At 40.9% G+C, this 23,805-nt stretch overlaps 1 protein-coding gene across 5 annotated transcripts in view; it reads right to left on the bottom strand.

Moving 5' to 3' along the window:
- Window positions 1-23,805, bottom strand: part of fam177a1b (family with sequence similarity 177 member A1b) — a 65,551-nt gene that overhangs the window by 20,352 nt on the left and 21,394 nt on the right. The window contains exons 5-6 of one of the 5 annotated variants that reach the window (XM_087297850.2): window positions 19,969-20,065; window positions 17,814-18,006 (exon numbers count right to left, since the gene is read on the bottom strand). The exons of 3 other annotated variants lie outside the window; for them this stretch is intronic. In XM_087297850.2, the coding sequence (XP_087153976.1) occupies window positions 17,954-18,006; window positions 19,969-20,065 (150 nt within the window). In that variant the 3' untranslated portion in view covers window positions 17,814-17,953. Of the gene's footprint in view, window positions 1-17,813; window positions 18,007-19,968; window positions 20,066-23,805 lie in introns of those variants that run through there. One more of the 5 variants, XM_087297849.1, reaches the window with a different exon arrangement.

Genomic DNA, 23,805 nt, shown 5'->3' with positions numbered 1-23,805 from the left:
ACATTTCAAGCAGTCATGCCCTGTGAATGCTCTAGAGCACAAGTTTGCCCACTTGAGAGACATTCCTATTATACCTCTCAAAGAGGTACAGCCAATGCTACTTATTGGCTCTGATTACCCACACCTTATAGCACCGATAGCTCCATTGCTCATGGGTCCTTGGGTAGTCCTATTGCAGTTAGTACAAGTTTGGGCTGGGCCATATAGGGACCTACAACATTTCTAGACCAGCCATTGGAGGTTACATGTCTGAACATCTCAATGTTCCATTCTCCCCTTCAAGACCTATCTCATCATGTTGAAAGGTTATGGCAAGTAGACATACTGCCCTTTCAGCCTGTGAAAGACATGACACAATCCAAGCAGGACAGAGATGGTATTACAATGCTGGAACCCAAAACCAAAAGACTGGAAATAGATGGAGTTTCTCGCTATGTAACCCACCCCTCTCTTGCACAAAGGAAATGCAGAGGACTTGCAGGTAGGTCAGTCATGGCTCTTCCAAGAACCACTAAGAACCATTTAAAACAAAACCCAGAGCTAGCAGAAGTCTACAACAAAGAAATTAACAAACTTGAACAGGCAGTATATGCAGTAAAACTCACTCCAGAAGAGGCTAAAGTTACAGAGGAATCATAGTATATTCCCCACCACCTTGTATACCACAACAGTAAAGCCCCTGTAGTATTCAACTGCTCTTATCAGTTCTCCACAGATTCTGTCAGTATCCTGAAGTTCTAAGTGGAGACATTAGGTCAATGTTTCATCAAGTGTGCCTACTTTCAGAAGACCACCAGTTACTGAGCTTCTTATTGAGAAATATGGGTGTAGTGATCAGCGGTAAAGCCAGGAACTTGTGGAAATTAATTTCCAATATAAACAAATGCTGCAGAGTTAACACTAAACTCTGACCCTTTTCTTAAGCTCATCAGAAAGTGGCAATTGAGACAGTGACCATCTGTCTTTTGTTTATCTGAAAGACAAAGGTGTTAAGTGCCCAGAACTTGCTTATTGATCCAATCAACTTTTGACATCGTCTCAAACTCAGAGACACACATGGATCAGTAAACTTGCATTTCACAAAAGAGACACAAATGGAAAATGTCACTTCATACACCTGTATATTCAAATGATCATGTATATATTTAATATGCACTGCTTGAAATACTTCACTGTATGAAACTTTGCTTATTAAGGTTTATATATGAATGCTTGGGTAAAGATCAACATTACATAGCGATGTTTAGACATAGTGAATTATGCATAGGAAAATATTTAAGACTCTTAAATATTATAATGGTTAAGCGGTGGATTATGACTATGCAAATGCAGGCCACATTATGAATGACACCTCCCAGTGACCAACTCACAGGATCATCCAATCACAATGCTGGATATGAAAGCTGACATCCTTCAATCCCGCCTTCCAGAGAAAGTATTTAAGACATTCTCTTAAACAAAGAAAAGGCTGTTATGGGTGGGTCCTAAAGAGTGTGTGCAGAAGAGTGTGTCAGTTAAGGGTGTGTTAAGAAGAGTGTGTGGTAAAAAGTGTGGTCAAAGTGTGGTTCATGGTGGTTTGTGGGGTTCTGTCCTAGACATCAGAACTTTTGCTGCGTGTTCCAGCAAGGATTTGGTAATTGGATTCACAGTGCTTTTTATAAGGCGTCTTAAAACCATCGCATCAAGACCACCACCTCCAAAAATCTGCGTGTCCCAGATTTCCAGGAACTCTACCTTCAAAGAAAAGGCATCGGCGTGTTCCCGACATCGAACCACCACCTCCAGAAATCTCCAATTTCTGCGTGTTCCAGAAGATACAGATTTCTACGCTCAAGGAAAAAGACGTCGGCGTGTCCCCGACATCAGACCACCACCTCCAGAAATCTCCAATTTCTGCGTGTTCCAGAAGATACAGATTTCTACGCTCAAGGATAAAGACGTCGGCGTGTACCCGACATCAGACCACCACCTCCAGAAATCTCCAATTTCTGCGTGTTCCAGAAGATACAGATTTCTACGCTCAAGGATAAAGATGTCAGCGTGTTCCCGACATCGAACCACCACTTCTAGAAATCTCCAGTCTGCGTGTTCCAAAAACTACAGATTTCTTCCACTCAAAGCTCAAGAGAGCCAAGTCTGCTCGTTTCATGCTTCAAGATCTGTAGAAAGATCCAACTTCTTCCATCCACTGCATCAAAGGCAGAAACGTAAATATTCCACTTTCCAACCCTTTAAAAATTAGACCTTGGCATAGTGTGTTTCAGTATAAAATAAATAAAAAAAATTAATTAGATGTTTATAACTGATATTCTTTAATAACAAAAACTTCCTTAGTTTCTTGTTATTGTAAAATAAGGTTTACCTTAGCTTAACTTAATCACCTTCATCACTCGCCTATGCACTTCATTTATTGTACATTTAGTAATTGTAGTTACCCTTGATTACTATTTTGTTAATAAATACACATTTAATACAGTTGTGTCTTCCTTGTGTTGATAATACAGAAAAAGGCTCTACAAGTCAAACGATCTCATTATCCTTCAGATTTGGCCAGATAATATACTCCTCATTTCTATAATTTAACTAACAATATTTTATTGTTAATTATTTTGACAGTGGAAAGCTGTCTGGTGCCCCGTTTAAAAGGAGTTATTTATCTGTTATTTCTACATTAATTGGTGCCCCCACGTTAGGCTAAAATATCAATATTAATATCAATACCTAAATATTGATTTTAATATTTGATAAATCCAATTATCACTACATGGGAAAAGGGAGGAGTCCTGACATTTATAAATGGCATGTTCTTCCATTTGGCACCACATGCTGCCCTTGCTGTGCCATCTACGCCCTTCAGCGCCATATCACAGACCATTGTGAAGGGAATGAAGAGGTAGAAGACTCTGTGTTAAACTTATTTTATCTGGATAACTCAAATCAAATCACTTTTATTGTCAACTAATCAGCAGCACGTGTGCTATGATGAGTGAAAAGCTTAGGTGCTGGCTCCAGTAAGAATTGAGATATTACAAATATTCTGATCTCTTCGACAATTCAAACATGAGCCGAAAACAGAGACAACTGACTCCACAACCCAGCAGGTGGGAATGCGGGAAAGAACCAGCTCCCGCTACATTTACATTTATATCCCCTGAAACTCGACTTCAACCACCCCAACTCACACATATGGTCATTTCAAAGTCTGAATGTTCTAAATTAACCCAAGTGACTTTATCTATCATGTTTTGTAAGGTGTTGGTTTAGGAGAGGATTGAACCCGGGTCTCCTGGACACAAAGCTGGGGCTTTTCCCAGTTGAGCTAACTCCTCACTAGATGAACCCAAGAGCAGAAGAATAATAAGGGAACCTGAGGCTTTGGTTTCAGAAAAAATAAACAGATGATCTTTACTAGAAAAATAGAATTCAAAAGTACAACAGAAATAACTGAAGCCGAGCTTCTAGTAAACAGGCAAAACAAATTAGACACAAGGGTCAAAAAACACAACAGTAGAATGTCACTTAGCTTCTCTAGACAATCTGGAGAACACCGGGTGGTACTGGCTCAAGACTGAACACAGTAGCTTGTAACACACACACTTATATAGGGCAAGACACAGGTGTTGCAAATCAAGCTTGAGTGGTGGCACACAGCAGATGGTGAGAACGTGGTGCCATCCACTGTTCAGGAGGAAGCATGACAATTGGATCCTGTTGTGCAAGGAGACAGGAGCACCTCCTTCAGGTCAGGAGGAGGAATGCAGCTTAATGAGTTCTTACAGGAGCCTCTCCTCTAAGAACGGCTCCTGACGTTCCTCTGGAGCTTCTTTGGGCATGATTGAAGTCAGTGATAAGCACTGGGTCCAATATATCCTTAGCCGGCACCCATGACCGCTCCTCTGGGCCATAGCCCTCCCAGTCGACAAGGTACTGCACCTTCCCACGGACCAGTCGAGAATCCAGAAGCCTGCGTACTGTGTAAGCCGGTCTACCCTCAATGATCCGGGGTCTTGGTATGGGCTTGCTGGGTGGGGAGAAAGAGGAACATACAACAGGTTTTAATTTGGACACATGAAAGGTGGGGTGAATCCTCATGGACCTGGGCAGGAGTAGCCGGTAGGATACAGGATTTATCTTTCGGAGGATCTTAAATGGACCAATATAGCGTGGGGCTAGTTTGCGAGACTCTACCCGAAGAGGAAGATCCCTGGTTGAAAGCCACACTCTCTGACCTGGGCGAAGTGTGGGCCCTGGCCTTCGGCGATTATTTGCCTGTCTCCGCTGTTGCTCGGTAGCTTTTAGTAAGGCTACTCGAGCTCTCTGCCATGATCGTCTGCATCGGCGGACCAGTTGTGTAGCAGCAGGGACACTGACTTCTGGTTCCTGTCCTGGAAACATAAGGGGTGGGAAACCATACTGGCACTCAAAAGGAGACATTCCTAGGGAAGAGTGGTAATGTGCAAGGGTGTTATGTGCAAACTCAGCCCAGACCAACCGGGAGCTCCAAGTGGTTTGATTGTCTGAAACCAAGCATCTCAAAGACCTTTCAATCTCTTGGTTTACCCTCTCTGTCTGGCCATTGGATTGGGGGTGAAAGCCAGATGAGAGACTAATGGAGGATCCAATGAGCCGGCCAAATGCCTTCCAGAACGTGGACGTGAACTGTGGCCCCCGATCGGAGACCATGTCCTGCGGAAAGCCATGGATCCTAAACACATTCTGCATGAGAAGCTCTGCTGTCTGACTAGCTGTTAGGAGTTTGGGCAAAGGGAGCAGATGACATGCCTTAGAAAATCTGTCCACCACCACCAGAATGACTGTATTACCTTTGGACTCTGGTAGGCCTGTAACGAAGTCCAACGATATATGCGTCCATGGATGTTTAGGTATAGGGAGTGGGTGCAGCAGGCCTTGAGGTCGGGTTCTTGGTTCCTTGTTTTGTGCACAAACAGAGCAAGCAGCAACAAAGTTGCGGACATCCTTTTGCAGTCTTGGCCACCAAAATTTCCTCTGGATGAGCTTGTGGGTTCTAGTAGTCCCAGGGTGCCCCGATTGGAGGGAAGCATGAGCCCACTGCAACACTTCAGAGCGTAAATGATTAGGTACAAAGAGACACCCTGGAGGACAATTACCTGGCACTGTCTGTGGCTGTGCTCTCCTGACCGTCTCTTCAATTCCCCACTGGATTGCGCCAACCACTCTTGAGGTAGGTATTATTAGTTCTGGTGTGGTCTCACTGTCTAGAGACCCAAACTGCCTTGACAGTGCATCTGGCTTTGAGTTCTTTGAGCCTGGGCGATAAGAGAGAGTGAAATCAAAACGATTAAAGAAAAGGGCCCAGCGAGCTTGCCTGGAGTTTAATCTCTTTGCCTCTCTAATGTAGGTGAGGTTCTTGTGGTCAGTCCAGATGAGAAATGGATGTTTGGGCCCCTCCAACCAGTGTCTCCATTCTTCTAATGCCACCTTGACTGTCAAGAGCTCACGGTTCCCAATGTCATAGTTCCTCTGTGCTGGTGTAAGCCTGTGAGAAAGATAAGCACATGGGTGAAGCTTGTTATCAGTCTTACTTCTCTGAGAAAGGACCGCTCCTATGCCTATGTCAGAAGCATCAACCTCCACTACAAAAGGAAGCTCTGGATCTGGAAGAGCTAAAATGGGGGCAGATGTGAAGAGACTCTTCAGTCTGTTGAAGGCCTTGTTGGCCATCTCAGTCCACACAAATGACTTGGCCGTCTTCTTGGTGAGGGCAGTGAGGGGTTCTGCAATGGAGCTTAAGCCTCTAATAAATCTCCGATAAAAATTGGCAAACCCCAAAAATCATTGTACCTCTTTAACTGAACATGGTTGTGGCCAATCCAGTACTGCCTTAATCTTGCCAGGATCCATCTGAAGGCTACATTTGGATACTATAAACCCAAGGAACGACACTTTGGAGACATGGAATTCGCTCTTCTCCAGCTTAACGAACAGTCTGTGTCTCAACAACTGGGAGAGAACCTGCCGGACATGTTGTACATGCTCTTCATAGCTACTTGAAAAAATAAGTATGTCATCCAAGTAAACGAAAACAAATCTGTTCAACATTTCCCTGAGGACATCATTAATGAATGCCTGGAAGACAGCTGGGGCATTTACAAGGCCAAAGGGCATTACCTGATATTCATAGTGGCCTGTAGGGGTGTTAAAAGCGGTCTTCCACTCATCTCCTTCCTTGATCCTGACCAGATGGTAAGCATTTCTGAGGTCCAACTTTGTAAAGATAGTGGCGCCCTGCAGTATCTCAAAAGCAGTGTTCATTAGGGGTAATGGGTAACGATTCTTAATGGTGATGTGATTCAAACCTCTATAATCAATACAGGGTCGAAGACTCCCATCCTTCTTGGAAACAAAAAAGAAGCCTGCTCCTGCCGGTGAGGTTGAAGGGCGAATGAAACCACTGTCTAGAGCCTCGTTCAAGTATTTCTCCATGGCAGTTCTTTCAGGAATGGAGAGGGAGTACAATCTACCTCGAGGTGGGCTTGCTCCAGGTACAAGTTCAATAGAACAATCATATGGACGATGCGGGGATAATGAAGTAGCCTGAGACTTACTAAAGACTTCACTGAGATCCATGTATTCTTGGGGAACTCGAGACAAACATGGAAGAGGAACCTTAAGTGGCTCTGGCAAGGGGGCTGGAGACTCGAAAGTTAATGGCTTGAGCTTGGGTATTACCCGCACTTCTGTGGTAGGTATGGATATAGTGTGGGTTGAGGGTGATCTGGAGGGATCAGGCTGAGGTCCAAGAAATGTCTCCAGTGGCTCGAGAGGATGGCAAAAAAAAAAAAATCAGAAACACAGCAGTTAGTACCCCAACTCTTTACCACACATCTGGACCAGTCTATAAAAGGGTTGTGGTGGAATAGCCAAGGGAAACCAAGCACTAAGGGGTGTTCTGGTGAATGGATCAAAAAGAACTGTATCTCTTCTCGGTGTGCACCTATTTTTAACTGGAGAGATGTAGTGCAGTGACTAACCTGTCCTGAACCAAGAGGTCTGCCATCTAGCGCTGTAATGGTGAGGGGTCTCTGGAGGATTATGGTTCTAATACCCAGCTCCCTGGCCACATTGATATCCATAAAATTACCAGCAGCTCAGAGTCAATGAAGGCACTAAGATGGTGAAGTTGGTTGCCTTGGGTGATAGTGGCTTGAACGGATGCTCCAGAAGTGATAGCACAGGGGGAAGTATCTACTCTCGCCCGGGACCCCCTCTCCCTGGACGAGAGCTGGCTTTTCCCTTCAGTTCAGGGCAAGTGGAGCGGAAGTGGCCTGGCTTTCCACAGTAGAGGCAGCATCGGTCTTTCATTCGCCGATCCCGTTCCGTCCGGGTCAATCTAGTTCTCCCCAATTGCATTGGTTCATCAAGATCATTGGATTGAAGGGGCTGAGTGATGGTGCTAGAATGTACATCAGGGTCAAATAACCTGGTCTCTCTACCTCGTTCCAGTTGTCGTTCTCTTAGGCGATGGTCAACACGGATTGCAACATCAATGAGAGACTCAAGATTTGGAGCAGGATCTCTAAAGTCCTGTTCATCCTTTAATTCAGAGGACAAGGCACAATGAAAAGTGGCCTTTAGTGCTCTCTGGTCCCATCCACTCTCTGAGGCCAGGGTTCTGAACTCGATAGAAAATTCTGCCACACTCCTCTCACCCTGAGAGAGTTGAAGCAGGCGATAACTCACATCTCCTTTACTGGCTGGATGTTGGAAGACCTTTTTCATCTCTGCAATAAAACTGGTACTGTTGCTGGTAAGGGGAGATTTCTGGTCCCATAAAGATGTGGCCCAATTCAAGGCTTTGCCAGTAAGTAGAGTGATGATATATGCTACCTTACTGTTCTCTGTGGGAAAGCTGCTGGGTTGCAATTGAAAGGCCAGCGTGCACTGGGTGACAAACCCTCGACACCTCTCTGGGTCTCCATCAAATCTCTCTGGTGCTGGTAACTTGGGCTCAGATGAAGCAACAAAAACTGTTGGAGGAATGGCTACTGGTTGGCTTCCTTAAGAAGTTAAACGTTGAGGATTAAGTAACTGGAGGATCTCACCAAGAATCTGCTCATGGTTCTGGAAAGTGGTTGCTTGATCAGACAAAGCAGACAGAATATGATCAACATTGGAAGGTGGTGAGGCTTCTTCTGCTGGGTTCACTTCCATGGTTCAGTCTTGCTGTAAGGTGTTGGTTTAGGAGAGGATTGAACCCGGGTCTCCTGGACACAAAGCTGGGCTTTGTGAACTTGAGGCTTTGGTTTCAGAAAAAAATAAACAGATGATCTTTACTAGAAAAATAGAATTCAAAAGTACAACAGAAATAACTGAAGCCGAGCTTCTAGTAAACAGGCAAAACAAATTAGACACAAGGGTCAAAAAACACAACAGTAGAATGTCACTTAGCTTCTCTAGACAATCTGGAGAACACCGGGTGGTACTGGCTCAAGACTGAACACAGTAGCTTGTAACACACACACTTATATAGGGCAAGACACAGGTGTTGCAAATCAAGCTTGAGTAGTGACACACAGCAGATGGTGAGAACGTGGTGCCATCCACTGTTCAGGAGGAAGCATGACAATTGGATCCTGTTGTGCAAGGAGACAGGAGCACCTCCTTCTGGTCAGGAGGAGGAATGCAGCTTAATGAGTTCTTACATGTTTGATATAATTTGATATGTCTCAGTGCGACTGGTACAATGGTCTCATCCCCTTTAGAAATAGACATATTCAAAACAATAAATATATAAATTCAGGTATCAAAAAGCCTTTTGTTTTTTACACACCCCCTTCCTTGAGGGGATTCTTGGATTACTTAAGGGAGGTTTGAGAAATGTTCGGCGCAATTCTGCTTACCCAGATCAGCCTGTAACATGGAGCTTACGCTCCATGTTATGTATATGAAGTCAGGTCAAAATATAATATTTTAATCTTGGATTTGTCTTTGATAATTTGATATTTCATATTGATCTTTTATGAATTGACTGAATGAATTGGCATAATACACATTTACCTGACAAATAAATTATGTTTTGAATTATTCAAACAGAGTTTGTGTCATTATATCTAGTAGATTGTGGTAATTTCATAACACCACAAGCCCTTGTAAGGGTTAGTAACGGACTAAAACACGGTAGACGGAGCATTGCGGCACGCTATACGATGTCTTTAGAGATCCGACTAACACATTGGCATTAATTCATGTATACTTAGACTGTAAAAGTAAAAAAAAATTAGATAGTATAGTGATTATTCAAAGTTACTAATAGTTTAAGTACGACTGGTCTGCTTAATTCTATAGTAATGATCATTATATGACTAAATAGCTCTGTTTGATTTAGGAGGTAGCAGATCTATGGGGACCGCATAAAAAATATCCTAATCTGAGCAAGTAGGGTTCTGCCTTTTTAGGATAGCGGTCAATCGCCACTGTTTAATTACCAAGACTGACATGCTTGTGCTTAAGAAATTGTATACTCAGCTGGTACAAGATTCAGGATGTTATAGGAAACCCAATGAACGAGTAACATAAAATAATGAACCGAAGAGAATATTCAATCCTAATCTAAAATAATGTGAAAGGAAACAAAATAATCTTATCAATGTTTTATAATTGGAGTCAGATAAAACGAGGATAAATATATTAATATTCTAAACCACCTCATACTAAAATTAGAGCCTGATGTAGATGTCCTGGAGGGAGGGAAGCTCACCTCCTACTATGCGTCCAGCAGTTTACAAAATGCTATGTAGGCCTTTGCGATTGCTGCTGGTGCTATTCCCATACCAGGTGGTGATACAGCCAGAGAGGATGCTCTCCACAGTGCATATGTAGAACAAGCGGAGGATGTGGGGGCTCATTCCAAACCTCCTGAGACGCCTGAGAAAGAAGAGGCATTGTTGTGCCTTCCTCAGCACCGCGTCTGTGTGAGCAGTCCATGTCAAATCCTCAGCGATGTGGATTCAAATCCTCAGGATTGCAGACAGCAACTGTCTGCAATACTTCCTCTCTACCAACGAGGCCATGGATAAAATGAGAGCTTTACTAGCAGCTGGTGGGTTCAAAATAAGACAATAGGCCAGTAACTAGTTTTGCAAGGAGGACCCCACCATGCGCAACATTTAGTGCTAACCTATAAGTATGACTCTCTTGGTTATATTCTGCCCTACACCACTAGAGCTAAAATCCTTGTCCAAGCACTGTGAATAAACAAATGTGGCTGGGATGAGTGCATCGGAGGAGATATGCAGGACAAATGGCAGCAATGGACCAATGAACAGCAGTACCCCTCTAGGATAACCATTCCAAGATGCTATTTTCCAATCTGTCCAGAATCAAACAAAACCAACCTGGAGTTCCACATATTCTGTGATGCCTCGGAGCAAGCTTATGGTTCAGTGGCATATTTGCATCTTGACGATGAAGACGGTAGAATCTATACCTCATTTGTGATGGCCAGATCCCGTGTCGCACCCAAAAAGCAAATATCAATGCCCCAACGGGAACTGTGTGGTGCCCTTACAGAACTTACTCTACCCATCCACAACACTATTCTTTGGACAGATTCCACCACAGTGCATTCATGGATCAAATTGGAATCCTGTCATGACAAGGTGTTCGTTGGTAAACGGATAACAGAAATAAAGGAGTTAAAAAGTCCCAATAAATGGAGATATGTGGACTCTGAACTAAATCTTGCTGATGACATTACAAGAGGCAAATTCCTCTATGAGGTCTCTCAACATGTCAATGGAATCAAGGCCCTGATTTCCTTTAGCAGTTACCAGAACACTGGCCTATGCAACCCACCTCACAGTCAGTCGAAGAGAATGAATTAAGAAAGTCATTGTTTTTTGCTTATGTAATTGTACCTTAGTCTTCTCCACCAGATCCAGAGCAACACTCAACATGTGCAGAGTTAGTCCAAGCCATGTACCAGTCTGTACATGAAACAGAAGCACCTCCCAATGCCAGCTGCACAACGTATTGATACTGAGCTGATACTTTTGAGACAAGCACAGCAGGACAGCCTTCTTGATTAAATCAATGCTCTTCAGAATGACCTAAACATGATCAAACCCTGGGAATAGTTAGGACTGGAGGTTGCCTTCGTAAGGCTAAGGAACTTGATGTTGATACCCAATATCCTATCGTCTTGGCATCTGATCATGCAATCACTAAACTCATTTTGCAAAACTACGACAACCAGCTACTTCATCCAGGACCTGGACGTGTCTTTGCAGTGAAGGATTGGGATTCCAATCAGTCTCATCATGAGCCAACATTTATCCTTTTCATCATCCTGTTTCTCAGTATTTAACTGCGAATTGATTTTAATTAATGAATAAGTTAACACATTGCTTAATATAAGAATGTTCAGTGCATTTGCCTGTCTCTTTATAACTATTTTCAGAAGCCACCAAACTAGGTCAGAGGTCACGGAGACCTTGAGTGGAACTGAGGGCTAAGGACAGGAAGCAACTGTTTCTATTGTTATTTCTATGAGTTAATACTGTCTAAATTGTCTAAAAGTGATTTTACCGTTTTTACGGTTAATCATTTTAAAGTGATTCTACTTTTTATTCAAAATAGACTTTGTGTAGTAAGGATTATAACTGCCTGATTGTAGATGATACCGGTTTTTTAACCAGTTTTGATAAAGACGGCTGAGAGTACACTCAGCCTTGGATAAGAAACAGATTATACTTTAAGTGTGTGTGTTTTATTTGATTGTTGATCCGTTTCACAGGTCTGGAGTCACCTCTAATCAGTCTAAGGGAATTCTGACGTTTATGCTTAAGAATATGTTCAGAATTGTACGCACGAACCCCACGTAAAAAATTTTCCTAGTCTATCTGTGTTTTAACCAATCAGGTTAAAACACCTATATATATGACGCAGTTAATGTCGTTATGTGAGAGTATAATTGTTATTGATTGGTGATTGTAAGCAGAGCGGCCTAGGAACTCATTGCGAGTGTTGAAGCTGGCTTCTGCTGGTGTAACTGCAAACTATCTTCAGTAAACTTGATTTATTTATTTAAATCTCTGACTCCGGCTCATCTTTATCTACCAGACTGGTCATTCTTTGGGTCAATCTGTAAAACTATCCCTACAGCAGAATTGCAGAGAAGTTACTGCATAATCAGAGGTAGACAATTCATAAAGAAATATCAACAACAGTGCAATGAATGCAGGACCTGGCGGAGTAAGCCAGTCAACCCAAAAATGGCTTATCTCCCTGCTGCTCGTCTTCGCTTACATCAGCCTTCTTTCTGGTCAACTGGAGTTGATTGCTTTGGACCATTTACAACAAAGACAGACAATAAAGGCAGAAGACATGAGAAATGATAGGGGATCATTGTCAAAATGTCTCACCACCTGGTGTATCCACCTAGACCTTTTGCACAGTATGGACTTTACTCCTTTCTCATGGCTTTACGTTGGTTTATTGCACGACGCAGAAAACCCTTTGAATTAATAGCTGATCAGGGTACAAATTTTAGGGGTGGAAGCAGAGAACTCCAAGATGTTTTCTTCCAGTTTAATCCTCCACATGCCCCACATTTTAGAGGAGCCTGGGAGCGTGAAATTCACTCTATTAAAACCTGTCTAAATCCTGTCCTGTCGAGTGGTACTGAAAGATCAGATTGTGACTGAGGAAGTACTAACCACTGTTCTTATAGAGGTGGAGGGAATACTGAATTCGAAACCACTTGGCTATGTGTCATCAGAAATATCTGACCCGGACCCAGTTACTTTAAACCTTCTTCTGATGGGGCAGCGAGACGCCTTCCTTCCTCAAGTGGTTTATGGCAAAGGAGAATTGCTGGCAAAGAGAAAATGGCAACATAGCCAAATTATAGCTGATCAGTTCTGGAAACAATTCATTCAGAATTACTTGCTGAATTTACAACCACCTACCAAATGGCGGCATTCTACACCAGATCCATCAGTGGGACAAGTAGTCATGGTCATGAACCCCCAATTGCCACAAGCATTCTGGCCAATAGGCAGAATAAAACAAGTTGTACCCAGCAGTGATGAAACTGTTTGAGTAGTAGACATAACTATTGATAATAGAGTCTACCGTTGCCCGGTTTCTAAACTAATAGTCCTACCAGAGATGACTACTGATACCAGTGATGAGTAAAGTAAAAGAACAGTGATGTTTATTTATTTTCTAATCTTCTTTGTAGATTAGGGGGCGGCTATATAAAATCCCTGTTGAACTCTCATTTTGATTTACTCAGAGCTTAAAGTATTCCGGCACCATGCCGGCAACAAGAGAAAAAAAAAAATAGAGCTTGTGCATGCAGTTTAATTATAGGTTGCTTAAAATAACCGATTAACCGTTACCTAAAAGAGTGCGTTTATAACCGATTAATGGTATCAGTTAAACGATTAAAAAATACAGTTTATAAATCTTTTAAGTTTGGCTGCATAAGGAGCATCTGTTGAATGGTTTACTAACGGCCGCAAGTGTTTTGCCATTGTGTGCTCGAGCGGAAAAAGCGTGTTACCTCAGTCGGTTCTTTTTCATTCATCAATCAAGGAAAGCACTGCAGGGTTTCTGTTGAGGTGACAGCAGTGTTTGAGTTGTCAAGGCGACTATGGCAAACTTTTAATGATGGAGGAGAGATTGGTCGCTGTTTTAAAGAGCCCATATTATGGAATTTGAAAATGCCCTTCCATGTAGTGTGTAACACAACTCTAAGTGAAGTAAAATATCCAGCTAAGGCTTAAATCTGTAAGGGTATAGTGTTTAAAACAAGTGTGCCGCAAGCCTGCGTTTGAGTGAAGGTCTCGGCCGTTAGATCGCTCCCTGGTGGCTGGCTGCAGTGCAAGTACAAGTCATAAAGCCCGCCTCCTCCGTGTTAATGAAGGAGACTTGAGCCCAAATAAAAAAATTAATTACACTTGCAATAAAATGTCCCGAAAGATAGTTCTGGTCGATTAAGGCACTGATTATTGTGCTGAAATAGGTGCAGATCCTCAATTTTGAAAACAGTTTGTTTTTAGCAGTAATTTAATGCTGGGTGTGTCAATGTGATTGACAGTTGTGATTGACAGTTTCTCAAAGCAGCACGTCTGAGCTTCGGCAGAAGACTGAAGTGTTATTATTCGATTTCTGTGTTATTTTACCATGACAAAAGGAGTTCAACAGTAAACTACAGTTTCTGACATACATGATCTGGTGGAACACTGTTTACTCGCTAAGGTCAGAGCTTTTTTTCGGGCTTTATTAGTTTGCTGATACACGCCTAGCCACCCAGATAGCAAAATACACTCGGGCCAGTTCTCGCCTGCCAGAGACTTACCCCTCAGACTGACTGCCTCTGCTGGACATACTCCGGATGCTTATGACAATAAAACTGCACAATAAATGACAAATAAACTAATTTAAGTACGGGGAAAATACAGGTGATCATTAGCAGTAATTTTCTTTATGTGTCTAAAATAATAATCTCCACCTTGATCTCCTGTAAGGCTATTTGAACTTGCTTTACAGGACGTCTCTGCATTTTAAGTTTCGGCATGTTATTTAGTAATCTACTGAATTTGCTGTTATAAGACATTATAAGGTTATTGAAACCAAATCTTATATAGCCTAATAGAGCTGTAAATGTTAGATATTATTTATTTACATCATTTACTGTTGGCATTTTATTTGAAAACTCAAACTAAACATTATAATGAATGTAATTTCCTCGTTGCCAGATACAATGAAGGCATTGAATAAACCAAATGAAAACGGAGGCAAAAAAATTAAATAAATAAACAATTCAAGCGAAAATCAATAAACAATATACTAGAGATGTTAGACATTGTAATAATACTGCAAAGTTCTTTTTTTGCACAAATTGACAAATTGCAGGGTTGGGATGTGTAAATATCCTGTTGATATTTAGTAATCTTGCTGTATTTATCTTCTAAACGCACGACTGTTCCTGCATGGTAAATCGTTATGTGTAGGCTATATTTTGGTTTCTGTTGATGGCTAATTAAAAATAAAAAACCTTTCCTAAAATGTACGTGTTGTTTATATTTTATTGTTCATATTTTACAAGTGTTATTTCTACCCCTATGAAGAAAACAAATACCAACAACCCTGTTATAAGAGAATATATTATTTGTGCCTATATTCAGGCTTGAGTGTATAAAAGATCGTTTATTTCTGCAGTCCAGCATGTATTGCTTTTATTAAAGTTTAACAGCTTACATCACAGCGTTTTTAAACCGTATATTATTCTGTGTTTTTAAATGTAAGTGCTTCTATTTACATCAGCGAGCCTTTGTTATAGTGCAGATACAGTGAGAAGTCAAGTGAGAAGTTTGGGGGGCATGGTTGATTTTACATAATGCGTTTGGTTAGAAGCTTGATTACGCTCATTTTTGTGGCTCCTCCTTTGGCTCCATCAGACAGTCCTTCTGTGCATGTCCAGGCTCCAATTTCAGCAGTCTTTTGCAACAGTTTGTGCCCGTCAAGCAGGCGTTTTGCCCTCAAGGCGTTCTATGGGAAAAGGGGCTGTCACGTCGTCCATATTTTTTTACAGTCATTGGTTTAAAACTGTTGATTCATCTATAAAAGAGTCGACTCATAGTGCTTCAAATGAGTCATCTTGATAAAGAGTCATTAGATGTTTTACCATGATGCAATAATGAAGCCAAGTAGTTTAGCGCAAACCCGGGAGATTTGAAACCTGCGGCCCGCCCTCTAACACAGCAAAAGCCACACACACAAACATGCCGGTCGATTGAAGTCACACTGCAGATGGATATTATTGAGTCTCTACCCAAAGATGAAACCTCAGCATTAGCTCAGCCTTGAGCAGTTGGAAACTACTGGAAACATCTGGAAACTACATGCTACAAAGAATACTTCATTGACCATTTGTTAAAGGAAGGATCAGTAAAGAGTACTGATGGACATGTCAGGACATGGATCGGTTTTTTTCTCCATTTCTCAAGTGTAAGTACATGCGATTAAAGTTGTTGCCTCGTTTACTCTAGCTTGCAAATGTATTTAGTTGTGATTTGTTACTTATAACTGCGTGTACTGTATCAGGTTAACTCGCTATATTCTCATATCGCTTGCAAAGCCACGGTTAAAACGCGACGCGTGCCGCTTTGTTTACAGACCTCCGTGGAGGAGGGTAATGTGTGCGTGCGTTGTCGTCCGAGGGTAATATATGTGTGTGTGTGTGTGTGTGTGTGTGTGTGTGTGTGTGTGTGTGTGTGTGTGTGTGAAAAGTGCAGAGTGTGAGAAGCTAGGAGATCTCCTAGGAGATCTGCTCAATAAAATAGTTAGTCGTCTGTATTTTCAAGTCCATCCTCTATATTTACATTCACCTACTGGCAGCTAAAATCCACGCTTTACACTATGAAGCGTGTATGCACTGTGACTACTTTTATAATGTTGATTAGCTGCTGGGCATTTCACTCTGTCTCTTGCTGAAGGCAGTCAGTGTCGACCAATCACAACAAACTGTCATCGGTCCAATCAGTGCAGATTAGCTTCGCGCTAAGGAGGGGTTTTGGAACAAATGAATCCCTGGATGATACCGTTTACATTAATGCAGACAGATTATGCCTTAAGTACCAAACAAGTGGTTTAAATTATATGTTAGTCTACTTATTTCTTACAGTTTTATTTTAAAGGGCACATAGTTTACCCCTTTTTTATGATTTAATATTACTATTAAGGTTCTTCTGAGTGTGCCAGTTTAGGTTCAGTTCAACACACAGTTTAGATGTTTTTATTATAATGTGTTTAAAAGTGTTCATTTGGGGGCGTTTACACAGTTTGCTGTTTTAGGGGCGTGTAGCTTCACATGGAAAGAAGTTTCAAATTCCCCCCCAACGTTACAAGGGGTGGAGCCAAGAGCACGCTCGCTCTGTGATTGGAAACAAGCAGGCAGACAGAGACACTGCATGAGAAGATAAGCCTCGGCCACAGACCAAGCAGAGAGTACACAATCATGTGTGTCAATGTATAGTTTCTCAGCAAACTGTGTGCTAGTTTAAAGTGCCGAGCTTGTACACAGACTAATAACCACGCACACTGCATTAACTTTGACTGAGGCACCGGATGACCCACTAGAGCCCGAACATGGCACACCAGACACGGACATTCGCATGTTCAGATGGCACTCTGGTAGAGATCAGCGCGGGACTAAATATTGAATCCCACCAGGTTCTAACCCGAATTCAACCGCTTCCGCTCATATTCAGGATGTGTTGTCCCGCTGCCCGACACACCCGTTTTCTACACGCCGCCGGAGAACAAAACCTAAAAACCACCCAGCTATACAGAGTCCAGACAGCCTAAAACAAGCTGTCTGTGTAAACACACACACATAAGTACGGTCTTTCTCTCTCTCTCACACACACACAGACAGCAGCACAAAGTTCTCTCTCTCACACACACACACACACACACACACACACACACACACACACACACACACACACAAACACACAATCACACACACACAGAGCAACAAAGAGACACCACGTGAGGCAAAGGCGTCCGCATTTCCAGCTGCACCTTGTTATAATGTGGTGAAAAGGCTCGGGCTTTATCCAAATTTTGATGCTGTGTGTGTGTGTGTGTGTGTCTCTCCCTCTCTTACACACACACACACACACACACACACACATTACAGGTGACTTGGGGCCTACTCACACTACTCACATCCATACCGTGCCCAGGCCCGTTTCCCGGATCGTTTGAGAAGTGTAAGTGCACTGAATCGTGCTCAAGCACGGTTCACTTGGCCGGCCCTGGCCCGGTTGGAAGAGGTGTGCCTGAGCGCGGTTCACTTGGGCTTTGGCACGGTACACTTGTGTGTGAGTGCAAAACGCGCCAAAGCCCGAAACTGAAAGCGATATGTGACTTTTGGTGTGTGACTCGAAATCTTACCTCACCTCTCTCTCCTCCACACTGTCCCGTCATGACAATCACGCATACTCATTTCTAGGAATTAAATAAATTATATGTATTATTTATTACTTGTCTCCTACTTAAGTGAATTGTTTTTATGACAGTATAACGGTATTAGAACTGACACCGTTGCTATTTTTAGATCCTGCGGTATACCATATTACAGCCCAAGCCTAGTGGTGAATCATCTGATTTTTATAGAGCACGTGTAATATTCATTAATATTAGTTATTTGAATTCTTGTATTCACTAAGGTGCCGCTGTCATCATTAACCTGCAGGCTGCATTTTGCTCATGGGGCTGTGAGAAAATAAATAAAAAGAGCGGAACTGCAGCAAAATAATGAATAAAAAAAGAGTGAGGCTATGGTCAATAAAAATTGCACTAGCAACAGGTATGATTATGAATTTGTTGATACAAAAGTTTATTTAGGCCAGTAGGCTTACTAAATGCAACATTCAATTTGAAATAGGCCTATATATTTTCTCTTTTTTTCTGCAAATTGTATGTAAACTTATGACTTAAATAAATTAAATGACTTAAAAACTTACAATTTTCAGAGTGTGTGTTGCAATTAAAGTGCTTATTAAATGAAGAGTCAGGTGTCTTTAAAGCTTTGGAAAATGGCTAATAAGAAAAGGACAAGGACTTAAATGCTTTTTACAAGTCGAAATCAAAAATGAGACAAGTGGTGTATTAGAGTGTTGCTAAAACAATATTTCTTATCTCAGTTTAATTGAATTAACTTCAAACTCAATAAACACTGATGCTGGCTGACAACTAATAACTATTTAAAGGCATTCATTATGATTTTGATAGGATCAACTTTTATGTTTCCCTTTTAATATAAATATATTTTCTTTGAAATCTAAATGTATATTTTTTCTGCCAATGTTGCTTAACACTCCCTTGCCTGAACATGAAATGAAAAAACATCAGCAGCTGTGAAGCAGTGAAGGGTTAATTAAATCTTCATTTTCCACGGAGCGGAACAAATCATCACCGCACAGTTAGACAGGCACAAACAAAAATATAATTCATATACGTTTCTTGGAAAAAAATTCTATTTGAAACAAATTTCGTTAGCTATGATTTGTATCTTAATTGTTACGTATTTTTTGTTGGTCAGTTAACTACTAGATAACAAAAAAAGAATAATCGAAAACCTTTGAAGTGCAGTGAAACAAGTCCGCTATAGGCCCATGCTTCAGCACCAAAACACGAGTTGCCCGTGAGATTGTGTTGGTTTGGTAAATAAAATTATAATCTAGCCTAAATAAAATTAAAGTTAAATATTCACAGTTTCAGAGAAGCCTATATAAAACTGTTATTATTAATGACACATTGGAATAAGCAGGGCAGTGTAGCGGAATTAGCTCAGTTTATGAATATTAATAATCAGTAATAACGAGTTATTGTTAACTATTAATATCCTGAATTAACCTATTGTTAATTTGACTAAACATCAATATATCAATATATATCAATGACTTCGCCCGCTTGTCCGAGCGGACTCTCAGATTATGAATATTAATTATCAATAATAAATAATTATTATTAATATTCTTAATTTGACCAAATAAATATAACCAGACCAAGCCGCTCGTCTGAGCGGACTCTGTAATGATCTATTTATTTAGAAAAGGTAATTATAACCACTCCTTGTGAAGTAGATTAATAGTTTATAAGTTTTGTTCAACTTAATAACAGCTTGTAGCAAAAATAGATCGTTTAAGTGATTTTGTCTGTGAGGCGAACGATACAATCCATTTGATTATAATGGGGTTTATTGACTAGTCTGATATGTAACAAACAAACACACAAACATAACAACAAAAACATAGAACAAACATGGAAAAGAAACCAAGCGAAGAAATTAAGAGATTAGATAAAAGAATGGCAAATCTACCTCAGTTCCACACACTATTAAGGATCACCAAGACTATAAAAACACCTTTTTGATCAGGGGCACAGCTTTATCACATAACTAAATACCTGGATTTAGTGGGTTTTTTCTGTCTCTCTTTTTGCAAGTTTTTCCAATGCGCTGGAGGATGGAGTCATTTGATGTCCTTGAGGAGTGGAACTTGGGCTGCAGATCAGAGGGTATGTTAGGCGTAAACTTTAATTGTTTTTTTTTTGTTTTTTTGTTTTTTTAAATAAGAAATGCGCGGACTCAAGCGAGGCATGCAGGTACAGAAATGCGGTTTGTCCCCTCAAAGGGGGGCACCTCTTCGCAAGGTTTTTTCGGACCTTTCTGCGCAGTGCTGTGGACGCAGCTGGGTTGTAACTGTGGTGGCAAATCACACCCATTATCTACTGACTGACCAATGGTTTCCTGGCATAGTTTGATTTGATTGAATTTTCTTTGTCTCTGGACCGCTAATATGCAAAATAAAGGTCCGCCCAAAAGCATGGGAAGAGATATTAACTACGAGCATTAAAAAAATGTAAGCTATATAAATTATAATCATGCCTACTACAACATGAGCTGTAGGATTGTGTAAGCAACAGATAGGTACCACAGATGACAATGTTAGAAGTACATAAACATGATTAAGGCATTCTTAGCTGCCCATCAACCCATCTGTAAATATGCAGCCTGTTTTTTGATTACCTGACCAGCTCATTAACAGCAAAACCCGCTAAAATAACTGATAAATTATGTGCTCCTACTGGGCCGTGTCACTCACGTGGTGGAACTTGTCGTAAAGAACGAGCAAAGATTAAACATGCTAGACTTTCTGTGACAGTGTCATGAGGCATCGCAGGCATGGAATCGGTTGTTGTGAACTATGCCACATTACACGAGAAGAAACGATTGAATCTTACGACGTCTATTTGTCGTTTACGAATCTCTACAACACCCTACGTCAAGAAAATCATGCCAAAATCATGTGATCTGACCGGGGACATAATCTTTAATCTAATGACTTTTACTAAAAATGTCGACTAAGGTTTTGTGAAATAACAACAGTGGAGCATTAATTAAATGCATATTTCCTGTGGAGCGATCGAGTTGAGGTAGTCTGATATTTTTATTTGACAGAAGAAAAAAAAAAAAACATCACTGGACACCGCTGACCCTCGGCAGCCTTTCCTGGACCAGCTCCATCTTCTGGTCCAAATGTCTTGAAAAGAAAGAGTTTGCAGGACTTTGCTTACAACCCAGGAAAAAAAAAGAGTGATAATGGCTTTGATTTCACTTCTAGGGCTCTATTTTGACGATCCATGCACAAAGCGCAGAGCCAGGGGTGCAAATGCTTTCAGGGCATGTCAGAATCCATTTGTGCTAATAGAAGGACGAAAAAATCCGCTTTGCAACGTGGAGCATGGTCTAAAAGGGTTGAGTTTATTTTCTTAATGAGTTATTGAAAATAAACCAATCAGAGTCTCATCTCCCATTCCCTTTAAGAGCCTGTTGCGTCACGCCATGGCACATTTGCTATTTACATGACGTAAAGTAAGTGTAAGTGGAAAAACTGAGCATTTCACTAGCAAGAAAACAGTTAAACAGAGCATCTACCCTGCGAGAATGTGAGATAAGGGATCTCATAATCTAGTTTCATTTTAAATTTTGTTTGTTTTTAATTAAGTTTGTTAAGCACAACGATTTGTTTCAAAACTATTTCTAAATTCAGTTCTAATTTCCAGCAAACGAAAAAATGAACAATAATAACGAAGTCTGTTCAAAAACCTGAGTTTTATCCTAATACACATGCTGTGTCTCATATGGTCTAAAACCTGACAGATGGGCAAATCTAAGCTTGTTTTAACAAAACATATAAATACGCATTTAATAAATCATACTGCTAATAATAACATTATACAAAAGCAAATTGAATGAACTGAAAAAGCCTCCCAAGATGAAGAAAGTATAAAGGTAGTGGTTTTTAAATTCACGTAGGCTAGAAAAATAATATGTTTTGTAATATTTTAATCCTTTATATTTATATCCTATGTATATCCTTATTATATCCTACATATATCCTTAATATTTTATATCTTTTTCATATGTAACGATATTTGCGTATTGCTCTACATCTTGTGTGTATTAAGCAGTCTGTAACTTGTCCAGGCCACTCTTCGCCAGACAATAGACCGGCTTTGTTCTGGTCTAAAGAACAGACTATTATAGTTACTCAAAAAAGCAACGCGCCAAAACACACCTTTTTTAGATCAGAACGCCTATGGGTGCACATATGAGCGCAAATGCATTTGCTATTTAAACAGCGGGGCGCAACACCTCAAAATAACTTTTGCGCCAAGTTGAAACTAGCAAATAACTATTGCGTCGCGCCTTGCGCCACATAGTGCCGGATGTATGATAGGACCCCCAATCTTCAGTTTAGCAGTTAAGTTCTTTACCATTTTATAGCACTTGTTATTTAAGCACTAGTTATTGTTTAGAAGAAAACACTTTATTTGACAGTACTTTTAAATTAATGGTGCAAAGCATAATCTCATATCTCAGTCTCAGTTTACAAGTTTTAAGGCAAGGCAAGCCTTATTTATATATTTTAAGGCAAGTTTATTTATATAGCACATTTCATACACAGTGGCAATTCAAAGTGCTTTACATAAACAAGAATGAAAGAAAGTAAAATAAAAATAAAAACAAATAATAAAAATGAGTAAAAAAAAACATAAAAACAGGTAGAAAGTGATATAAAAGAATGAAGAAAAAGTGAAAAACATAATAGTGCAATCTGTCAGACGCAGCAGTGCTCATTCAGTAAAGGCACAGCTAAACAGATGTGTTTTCAGTCTTGATTTGAATGTGCCTCATGTTGGAGCACATCTGATCATTTCTGGAAGCAGATTCCAGCAGCGGGGGGCATAGTGGCTGAAAGCTGATTCACCCTGCTTTAATTGAATTCTTGGAACTTCTAGTTTATATGATCCTAAAGATCTGAGTGATCTGTTGGGTTTGTGTTCAGTGAGCATATCTGTAATGTATTTAGGTCCTAGGCCATTTAATGATTTATATACTAGTAATAATATTTTAAAGTCTATTCTGAATGTAACTGGCAGCCAGTGTAAAGACCTGAGGACAGGTGTGATGTGCTTTAATTTCCTGGTTCTAGTCAGAATGCTGGCGGCAACGTTGTGGATGAGCTGTAACTGTCTGACTGTCTTTTTGGGAAGGCCAGTGAGGAGGCAGTTACAGTAATCCACCCTGCTGCTGATGGAAGCATGAACAAGTTTCTCTTGTCTTCACTGGAAACAAAGCATCTGATTCTTGTAATGTTTTTGAATGATAGTATGCTGATTTAATTACTGCTTTGACATGACTACTGAAACTCAGATCTGACTCCAGAGTCACACCAAGATTCTTGACCTTATTTTTTGTTGTTTGACCCTTAAAGCCAAGGTACACATTCACCTTGAGAACCTCATCTCTGTTCCCAAACGCAATGACTTCAGTTCTCTCTTTGTTTAACTGAAGAAAGTTTTGGCACATCCAACTGTTCATTTCATCAATGCACTGGCAGAGGGTATCAATGGGGCTGTAGTCGTTAGGCAGTAAGGCTAGGTAGATCTGAGTGTCAACAGCATAGCTGTGGTAGGAGTGGTTCTGTTGGTTCTTTCTCATTATTTGGCTCAGAGGGAGAATGTAAAGGTTGAACAGGAGAGGTGCCAGAAGCGACCCTTGTGGGACTCCACATGTCACTGGTGTCCACCTCGACCTGTGGTCACCTATACTAACATGGTAACCTCTTCCTTCAAGGTAAGATCTAAACCATTTAAAGGCCGTGCCAGACAGCGCAACCCAGTTTTCCAGCCTATCCAGAAGTATGCTGTGATCGACAGTGTCAAATGCGGCACTGA

The sequence above is a fragment of the Danio rerio genome, chromosome 20 (genome assembly GCF_052040795.2).
Source record: "Danio rerio strain M-AB ecotype USA chromosome 20, GRCz13ab, whole genome shotgun sequence".
Lineage (NCBI taxonomy): Eukaryota > Metazoa > Chordata > Actinopteri > Cypriniformes > Danionidae > Danio > Danio rerio.
This window is presented reverse-complemented; position numbering and strand designations above follow the sequence as displayed.